We start from the raw sequence: 10,709 nt of genomic DNA, 5'->3' as shown, positions 1-10,709 counted from the left end.
TATGCGAAGAAAAAAATTCCTCAAACCAGAGTTTTTTGAAAAGACAACCATAGCAGTTTGTGTCATATTTGATGATCGGTACTGTTCAAATTGGGCCTTTGAGGGCTGAGGCAATTTTTGCGCGGAAAAAATTTATTTTGAAAAATTTTGAAAAATCAAGGTGGTCGATTGTTCAAACAGCAATGCACCGGACCACTTTTAGAGAGACTGCTTCTTTTAAAATTCGTATTCAATCATCTATCGCGATCGCCTCGTTAAAACCACTAAGAACAACTAATTAAGTCGCCATCGCGAAGTAGTAACTTCAGGGTTAGCTTCGAGCATTATTTTTCCTGGAGTCTTCATTTAGTTTGGTTGTGTTTTAGGGTGGTTTTGAGGAAGAGAGGGGTATGTGCGTAGAGTCGCTATCGTTATGATGTCAGTTAAAAGCAAATCTTTTTCTCTTAATTTATTTGTTTTAATAAGCTTCGATGTTCCCCTTTTACAGCAAATACGATTAATTTTGAAGTTTTTTTAAATAAAAAACAATTTAAAAATTGTTGTGGAAGACATCTTTAACTTTCCTGCGTGCAGCCCACGCATATCGTCTCAAACGTCAGAGCACACTCGCACTTACCATAACTCGCGTTCGAGAGTTAATCAGGTCGCGATGGCGATGATATGTCTGTTATGGCCACTGCCGTGAGTCTCCTAAACAGTTGACACTCAACATGAGCACTGGGTTAGTTATTATTGACTGTGGTACCAGTTGTATAACCTTTAGCTCATGTAGAAACAGAGGTCCCAGTAGTAAGGATTTGAGACAGGCTATAGACTGTTCGTCTGTTTTTCAGAGGAGTAACTGAAAGTTGAAATTTTATGGGGTATGCTTGACCGGATATGCGAGATTCATAGAAGGGTGAACGTTGATTTACTCGTTTAAGATAAAGAAAAAAAAGGTAGAATAGAAAAGGCAACTTTCTACTACTGTCCAATTTCTACAAAAACTGTCTCAGTGTTGCACAAGGATCCTCCAAAACATAAAACGGAATCGGAAATATATTCCGTTACTAAGTTTCTATTGGAAAGATACATTGTTTATTAACAACTATCATTGACTTTGTGCTCAGATTAAGGAATGAGTACAAGCTTGGTTTCCATGCAGTGTTTGACACCTTGTGACATTAAAACACGAAAGAACTACGACATCATTCACGCAGTGGTTTATAAAATAAGATTAGATTAGATTCATTTCATACATTCTCAAAAACGAAGGGGGAGGGGAGTTGGAGGACTTGGGGGATCACGTGGATTTCTGGGGGAACAGAGGGGATATCGGTGGTTGCTAACAAAGCATAAAGGGGAGACTATCGTTGATTGACTGCAAATGATGGGGGGATCAGTAGAATGCTACAGAGCCGTGAGGGGGGGGGGGAAGGGAGAGATCAAGTAAATTTTATTGTGACTCAATCAAAGTCTTTGGTTGCCTTCCATAGACAGAAAAGTCGTCATTATACCTCTTCCAAATCGGCGGTTTAGTTGTGCTCTGGTTGATAATACCGTGTTCTATTTTTGCCATGAAAATGTTGGCAAGCGTTACGGCCACTCAGGTAAGCAGGGTTTCTGAGAAACAGCGAGGAGTCCCCGTATGATAACAAGAACAACTGCGCGCAAAGCACACTGGTCGAACGTGATCCTTGGACGTCCTACCAAGTAAATGAAACTTTTCGCATATATTATGAAATTTTTCTATACAACTTTTTTCCTGGCTTGGCTTATCATTTATGACGCTTTTTGAGAACAGATCACCGATGGTTAAATTTCTATAATATCAATCGTAATGGTGTTGATAAGTTTTTATCGTGTTGTCTAACTCATGGAAAAAAGAAATTCAAAACGTACAGCTCTGAGACCGTGGACGCTGTTGAATACGAAGAGGGATAACAGTGTTACTACATTGACGTACAGTCATTCGTATGCGAGTTACAACAACGGGTGGTTCTGTGCCAATGCTTCTTCTCGTGGGAACGAGATTTCGGCAAAAAAGACATCTGAGAATTCCCCTGAATTCATATTTGAATCCTTGGTTTAAACCAAGAAGCAAACAAGGGTTTATGGCACTATTGGCGTGTGCTAGAAAATATAAAACGGAATTCAGGCGTTCAACTTTGAGCAAAGCATTATAAGTGTTAGTAAAATAGAAAATGAGTAAATGCTGGATGTGAGCTGGCAACCAACACAGCGCAAACGTCACCACCACGATGATGATCATGCGCAATACCTTGCGCCTGGACAGTTCATTTTGATGTCTCTGATGGGCTGTCGGCTCCCCTGGGATCTGGCGTGAACAAACATGTCGACCAATGAGAACATGTACCCATGCGATGAAAACAAGAGGAACCAAATACAGTATCAAGAACATGGTCATGAAATAGGCTCTGCTGATAGAAACCTGGACACTTCTATCAGAGGAAAAGAAATTCCAAACCATTCCGCATTCCCAATGAAAGCCATCAGCACTCTTTACAACGTCAAAGACCAATAGATACAGCAGGAAAAACAGGGAAGACGAGATCCATATCACAGCGGTGACCAGTTTTGTGTTTCGAATGAAACGCATATCTCGAAGTGGATGAAGAATGGCGAAATAACGATCCACTGTCATGAAGACAAGTGTTACGATGCTGACAGCGAATGACAAGTTCCCTAGGAAACTAAAAAGCTTGCACGTGACTTTTCCCACCGCCCCTGGGATCCATGCCAGGCCAATGTAAAGACTTTTCACCTACAAAGACAAGTACTACTCAAGATAGGTTTTCAATGACGACACGACCTAATAGCGTGGGAAATAAAAATGCGTTATACCGCTGGGAGTGAGTGAGAGCTTTTTGCATAACGAAACTGAACAACGAATTAACACTTAACAATTGGAAAATTGTCACTCACCTCAAACGGCATAATGAAGAGAGAAACAAGTAGATCTCCAACTGCCATATTTACAACTAAGAAATTGAATTTAGTCCTCATCTGTTTTCGAGAAACCACAATGTAAATGATACAGATGTTACCAAAGAAGCCGAAGACGAAGATAGCCACATATGCTACAGTTATCCATACAGTAGCGCTCACAGGAAAGTAACCGTTGACAACTGATGAATTCAAGTTTGCCACACCTGAGGAAAGAAAGGAGAAATAAATTGCCTTTGATTTTGAGATTTCTATTATTTTTCTGACAGATGTGGTAAGAAGCTGACTTAACCTAGCCAAGCCTAAATAATGACGCTGCCTAATAAAAGAGGAAAGCAGAAAGGTTTATAGATTTCTCCCCAGTTTGCAACCCCCCCCCCCTTCCTTTTGCCTAATTGTAGGAGAAAACCTCTCATCCAATGTTATCGAGTTCCTTAATAACAGCGTTCGAGGGCAGAGAAACATATGTGACTCCTTACTTCCTTCGTATAACTCACGCCTGCTTATCTGAATGGCCTACTAATACCACGCGGTTTGTACCAGATGGCGTTGCCCACGTATCGCTAAAATCACCTCACTTATGTTGACTTCGACTCACATAGAGGCAGCCATGGTAACACTACGAATTCTTGTTCATCCAAAATGTACAAAAACAAATATCTTCAGACCAATAAGACATGAAAACGTACCTGCAATAGAAGAATTATTTACCGCCATCATGCCACTCATTGCCACTCTCTGAGTGATCGAAAGTTTCAAGCGTCTTTTTACTGTGGTGAACAGTAAAAAAAAAACAAAGCTGAGAATAATGTTACAAATTAATCCAAAAACATAATTTTAACCATGAATTAATGGTGCAAGTAAAGCATATTTCTTTAACCTCAAAATCAGTTATGCAGCGATTAGATGGTTCTCGTTCTTCGCACTCAGCTCAGCAATTGCAGTGAATAGTTTCCAACTGTTACTTAATTCACTGATGAACACTTTTGGCCATTACATCTTTTCATAGAACCGTAGAATGAAAAAAATAATCCTATCTATTTTAGGAGCCGATCATTACCTATCACCGGGGAGAGGGGGGGGGGGGGGTAGGGGGGATGTTGGAGGATTTTGGATTTGTCAAGAGAGGCTTTACGCCTGGTTTGTTACTCGTCGAGTTCGCTACATGTTCGCTACTAAGATTCCGAATTCGCTGCCTCTGTTAATTTGCAGTCATAATTTCTCTTTTAACCATTAACCACAAGCAATATCTGTAATTTATACTCTCAACTGCGTGATTGACGTTTTTAGAAGTCAGTTGAACTGATCATGTTAAGTTAATTTCAAGAATGGGTTATGATTGCATCACGTGTAAAAGACCTGTTACATCGCGGCAACAAGGAATTCAATGCGACGTTTGCTTACAGTGGAACCACAAGACCTGTAACACTGGTAAGTTACCTTTCATACTTCATTTTCACTCAGTTTGTAAAATCCTATTTGATCTTTGAGGTGATGTCAGGTATTTTGCAGCAAGAAATCGTTCCGCACAGCTACCGGGATAGGTTGGGTTTGCACAGCCTGCCAGTTTTTTGTCCGGTGGCCGAGAGCTTTAGAATATCTATGACTAAGTCGTCAGCCAAAATTCTTGAGTCGTCAGAGTTCAACCCTCGTTCGACGCAAAGCGATTCATTCCAGTCGACGATTTATAACCCCCCCCCCCCTCCCCCATAGTAGAAAGTTACCGTTTTTAAATGTAATACTTATCGGAGCTCGATTTTAACGTATAATGATAACTGTACTCAGTTTACTTTACAATCCATCGCTAAGACTTTCTATGAGCACTCTCAGTGAAAGATTAATTAGCCTGTGTCTTTTTTAATGGTAAACTTTAACGGTAGATGACTTTTCTGTTTGAGACATCTCTAAATAATCTATTTTTTTTTAAATGGCGATGTTGCAATATTTTCCTAATAATAAGTGAATTAAGTAGAAAGCTTTTATAGCGTGCATAGATAGCCTAGGTTTCAATGCCTAGTTTAGTAGGATTTAGGATTTTATATAATCATTGTAATCAAAGTAAGATCTTAGATTATAATCAAAAGTTACGTAATAAGCTCTTAAAGTGCTGTGTGTTCTCACCTAGATTCGGGTCCAGATTACCCCTGGATTCAATTCGTTTACATTACTTTGAGTAGAAATCTTCTTAGCGTGTATATAGACTCTGAAATATATAGTTTAATAATAAAGAAAGTACTGTAATATTAATAATTTTGACTCTTCTTTACTGGTTTTGTGTTTTCTCTCTCTTGTTAATGCCGCTGTTCCATTATAAGCGATGCGCGGGCTCGATGATAACCACGATAATATACTAAAACATGACGCCCATTTCAGGTTGAGTAAGGCAGATTTCTTTAAAACAAGATTTCGGTTCTAAAAGATCGTGGAACTAGAATGGTAGGATGAACTAAGCAGCGAATTCGGCATGTAAGTAGCGAACTTGTAGCGAACTCGAACGTAGCGAACTCGACGAGTAGCGAAACCGGCTGTTACCCACGAGAGAATTATCCTTATTCCACTTAAGGCTCCGTAATATTCTCAGCATTCTCCCCTCAATTGGTAGTCAATTTTATATAGGCCCCCCCCCCCCTTTATACCGTGTGAGCCATGACTGATCTATCCTCCGTTCTCCTCGAAAGAGGATCTTATTAATGGGAGATAGCTTTGACGGTTGGCGGATAATTTCTGTTTAGGTTTTGACAGTTGACGATTAAATGTCAGGGCCTTTGACGGTTGACGTTTATTAGAAAGATATATTTTTATGAGTAAACAATAAATAATGAATGTTAGCTTAGTATCTTGCGCACTTTTACGATTCTAACGACGAGTTATACTTAAAATTTTAGTGATATATTTTTTTTCTAGCGCGGTTGTTTTGAAACGCGAGTCAAGCGAATCGTAGTGAATTTCAACCCTGTTTTTGGCTTGTAAAATCGACCGCGGGGTTTGAAACGGTTTTCCGCGTTTTTCTTGAAAACGAGCGGTTCTTTCGAATAAAAAACTACATAGCGTTTGTATACTTACTTAGGTCTACCACTATGCAAAAGAAGAGCGATTTTGACTTTTTGAGCCTTGCCACGAATTGACGATTTTGGTCGATTTTTGCATGGATTCGCTCTTAAACTTCACTAACTGTGATAATAATTGTTGACTGTTGTTAAGATGTCCTACCCTTTCCATAATAAAATTGCGTCGACAATTTGAACCGAAATACTTTTCAAAATCATTCAAAGCTGCAGCTTTTGCGAAAAAAATTTACAAGTGCCGAAAGAGGAAAGTGAATTCAGTCAATGTTGACGCAACGGAAGATATACAAGCTATTAATAATCTTACGTTACCTGGAAAGATGTTTTGGAACAACTGCAGAAGTTTGTCAATACTCTTTAGTGTCTTCTTTCTTTGTATTTATAGGCGTTGGACACTTCATCTACACTGTAAAAGTTGCTTTTTGAAGAACGTTAGAGACACTTGATATTAAAGCTGTATCCAGCTTGAATGGTTGACTTTTCTGCTGATGATTGATTGATTGTGAAAAGCAAGCCTGATTAATTAACGATTGGTTCATACGTCAGCGTAAGTTCATCGAGATATGAAGCACGCGGGAAGTTTGGAGAGCACGAAGGATGCGTAAGAGTTGCTCGAGGCGTTGCCAAGAGCAACTCTAGCTTCTTGAGTATCATATCTCAATGAATGCACGGCTGACGTATGAACTAATTGTTTTATAACATTTTCAGGCCGATGGAAAATTTTTTTCTCGATGGATTTGTTTGCTGACGTCACGAGTGTGCACAATGGGAATATGAAGCACGTTCGCGCAATTGAATTTGATCAGACAAATTCACTAGCTATGTTATAATTAATATTACAGTCGACTCCGTTATTGCGAACACCCTCAGGGGGAGATCTAGTGTCCATAAACGAGAGTGCGAAATGGCATGGTGCGCGAGAAAAAAATATTGGATTGTCTCTAAAGATATGAAATAATATGTTACTGAGCCAACATTAAGTTTCTAACGAACCGGAAAAAAGATACGGCTGCAAGCAGGAAATTCTCAAGTTCGCACCCAATTGAAAAATGGGTTCTTTATTTTCCTTCATCGTAATGTCGCTTTATATTATGTTAGCCTGAATTTTGGACGAAGTGTTCGCTATAGCGAGAGAAAAAGATAACTAAAATGTTGCACTGGGGGGCATAAAAGTGTCAGCATTTTCGTAATAGCGAGAGTCCGTAATGACGGGAGTTTATTTCAGTTATTTCTTTTTTGCGTTTCGCAAAGGGACTGGCTCTTGTTCCCAATGGCGTGGTGTCCGTTATAACGATCGAGTTGTCCGAAGGGCGAGAGTCGACTGTAGACCGAAGAGTTTGAATAATTTATCTTTCGACGTCCTCAATCTATTGATGAACATCTGCTTCGAACTGAATTAACTCAACAAGAATAAATTAATTAAAAGAAAAGGAAAAACACAAGAACATATAAGCAAAGGCACCTGTTCGAAATAAATTTTATCCTTACTTTTCCCACGGTATATTGGCTGCTGTTGGCCGATAAAAGTTTGATAGCCGTGATGTGACATATTTGGTCGTGTAACTGAATAAGTAAACGGACATGAACATCAGCGACTGATAATCTGAAAGAGTTAAACAAATTTTTCTGCAATGAAAATGAAGCGAGAACAGCAGCTAACAGATGTTATCAGTGTTCTGCGGTGTGAAGCGTGCTGTAAGACCGCCTCTCAGTTATTTACTCTTTAGATTAAGAGTTTCATTGCCAAAGTACTTCAAGCCTTTCGCAAAAATTTGTTGATTTGTTTTAATCTGAGAGGTTGATTGAAGGTCGATATCTAAAACGAAAGTCGATTTCCTAAGTTTATCAACAATATCTTAGCCTTTTCACAATGAAAACTGTGACAGTTTAATTTGAAAGAAAATTGCAGAAGCTTTTGAAAGAGAAAGGCAAAGCAATTTCAGTGCAAACCGAGACATGAACTTTTGAATTCTACCTTCAAAAATATACCCATAATATTCTCTTTTTCCTGAATACAAATATCGATAATGTTGGACTATGTCGGTTGTCGGTTAGTATTTACTTGACGCCATTAGGTAATTGGTTTTTTTCGTTTTGTTGGTAGTCAGGTCTATTTTTCGCCCATTATCACTAGTCGGTCAACCCCATTCAGACACTCCTCTACGTCTAGGCTAGAATGCTCTTCTTTCTGAATAAAAATAGTGATAATGTTAGACCATGTCGGTTGTCGGTTGGTATTTACTTTTCGCTATTAGGTAATTTTTTTTTCGTTTTGTTGGTAGTCAGATCTATTTTTCGCCCATTATCACAAGTCAGTTAACCTCATTCAGACCCTCTTACAGCTTATACGTCAACTCCGTACTAAGGTTGTTTCGAAATGACATCGATCGCGTCACCGCCCTTTGACGAAATTGCAGAATGCAAAATACAAATCACAAATGGAAAGCATCGGAAATGAAAAGCAGGAGATGGACAACGTAATTGGGCTCGGTCAAATGAGAAAGACTGGCAAGAGATCCACTTCTTCCCAAGGGTAAGTTAGAAACATATGCGCTTCGCTATTCAACTAAATAGGATTCCTTGGCTATTTCATGACAATACAAATTTGACAAAGTGCTATTGCAGATGAGATGATGTGTCACAAGAACGAAGTTAGAATTGTGCAACGTTTGTTTCAATATATCCTCACCAATTGATCGTGCCAATTCTGAAAGTGATATTCGTTCCTCGCGTTGCCGATCAAAATTAATAGATTCAAGCCATTTCGATGTTATTCGAGTACTTTTCTCGGCTATGACTCTCTTTAATGATCTCCGGCGTAACAGAACGAACGAACTCACTATCAATCGATTTTAGACGAATTTCTTTTAAAACAATCCTTCGACTGAGTGCGACTGTGTTCGGCGATGATCGAACTAAATCAAACATGGAGGTTTTAGTTATTCGGGTACTTTATTAGAATGATCTCCAGTATAACAGTTAGAGAAAAAACTCACTTTCGGTTGATTTTAGACGTATTTCTTTTTAATTGTTACAAGCTAGATTACCTGACTACCTTTTTTCCTTTGGGTCACTTTTTAAAATAAATTTTGCTAGCCTCCGTATAACAGCATTTGCTTGTTGTAAGCGGTAGCTCAGCTCTGATACTTGTTCATATCCATGCGGTTGTATTATTTACGTAATTAGGTTCTTTGAGGTTTCAAATTGGGTCAGGTTGTGTAGTTGTGAACGTTTTTTTTTCGTATAGTGTCTAATGATACATTTTGAGTTATCAATATTCAATAGTTTCTTGTAATAATAACTTACCGTGTTTGGAATGTCAGATTTGTTGATCCTTAGCTGGGGATAAATCCTTAATTGCAAATCCCCTGCCCAATTTTTAGCGTAACTGGCACCAATCTTTAGTGATGTCGCCCTTGTGATCTTAAATAAAGAGGATAAGTTTCTAAAGAAACTGGTGCTGCATCGGTGGGAGAGTATAACAAGGTAATTTGGTATTATCAAGTGGGTTGATAACGTAAATTGGTCACCTTTAAGAGTTTCAAAGCTGACATTTCGAGCGTTAGCCCTTTGTCAGAGCCCTTCGCTCTAGCGACAAAGCTTGTCGTCAAGAGTGATTTCTAATGATATCAGCAGTCTTGCAATTACTCAGCCTAAGTGGCAGCCTCACTGAGACTAAGCTTGGGTGTTTAAACGGTAAAACGAATGAAGTTACCAGTCTGTAAGGTTAGAGTCCCAGGTCTCCCCGCTGAGTGATACTTTGCCTGTGTCCTCACTTGAGGGTTCACTCTAAAAGTGTTCCGTAATGTTAGCGAAGTTGTAGATCACCAGCCTGAATGGCTCTGAGTTTAAAAGCAAATACCTGACAATGCATGTCTAGGTTGGCTGGTAATAGGAAACTGAAAATTATTTGCAATAATTGCAAATTTGCCAAAGCGAAGGAATTCTGTAAGGTATTTGTACGGAGCATATGTTTACTGATGTGTAGTCAGTAAAGGAGATTGATTGTTGTTAGTTTGCGAGATATTCCGCGATCGAAGGTGGTTCCCAACAGGTGCACCCACAATAAATTACTTGTTTGCTTTCAGCTCGTGTGTTGGTTGTTGTGCCATAGAGGAAATGGAAGAGAGTACCATTCGCAATCGCCACTTAAATAACTTACAACCACAACCTAATATATCGCCATAGCGAAGTAACGACTGCAAGCTTAGTTTCAAAAATTATTTTTACCAGAGTCTTCACTTTGTTTGGTTACGTTTGGGAGTGGTTCTGAGGATAAGAGGGACATACCCGTTGGGTTGCTGACATTGAAAAGTAAGCGCTAATTATAACGTCTATTGTTTCTCAATCGCAGTAAGGAGAAACTCACTCTTTTCGGTTTTTTCTTTACTATGGATGAAACTAGATAAAATGGAAAATCGTCCAGTTTTCGTTGAAAACCTTTCGTGTAGTGCGCAAGGACTTGGTGTACAAGGCTCCGAAAAGTAAAACGGAATCGGGAGTCTATCACCAAAATTTCACCAAAAAAACACGTTTAAGATAATAGAGGCCCTTTAGTGAGTTACTATCAAATGGCTTCATTGTTAATGTAAGATAAAGGAACATCTACCATCAGCTTGTGCACTGACTGGGGAAGAGTCAAGCTCGGTTTCTAGTGTTTGACACCTTAAAACATTAAAACACTAAGGGACAACGACA

The 10,709-nt window shown here is 39.1% G+C and overlaps 1 protein-coding gene across 1 annotated transcript; it reads right to left on the bottom strand.

Annotated features, from left to right (window-relative positions):
- Positions 1 to 1,870: 1,870 nt before the first annotated feature.
- Positions 1,871 to 6,426, bottom strand: LOC131780386 (substance-P receptor-like). Its single transcript, XM_066171159.1, has 4 exons — positions 6,324 to 6,426; positions 3,636 to 3,716; positions 2,926 to 3,152; positions 1,871 to 2,764 (listed from the first exon to the last, which is right to left on the bottom strand). The coding sequence occupies exons 2-4, from the start codon at positions 3,673 to 3,675 to the stop codon at positions 1,871 to 1,873; spliced, it is 1,161 nt and encodes a 386-aa protein (XP_066027256.1). The 5' UTR covers positions 3,676 to 3,716; positions 6,324 to 6,426.
- Between the last annotated feature and the right edge of the window lie 4,283 nt (positions 6,427 to 10,709).

The sequence above is a fragment of the Pocillopora verrucosa genome, chromosome 8 (genome assembly GCF_036669915.1).
Source record: "Pocillopora verrucosa isolate sample1 chromosome 8, ASM3666991v2, whole genome shotgun sequence".
In the NCBI taxonomy this organism is placed as follows: Eukaryota; Metazoa; Cnidaria; class Anthozoa; order Scleractinia; family Pocilloporidae; genus Pocillopora; species Pocillopora verrucosa.
The sequence above is the reverse complement of the archived record's forward strand: the minus strand, read 5'-3'. Positions and strand labels throughout refer to the sequence as shown.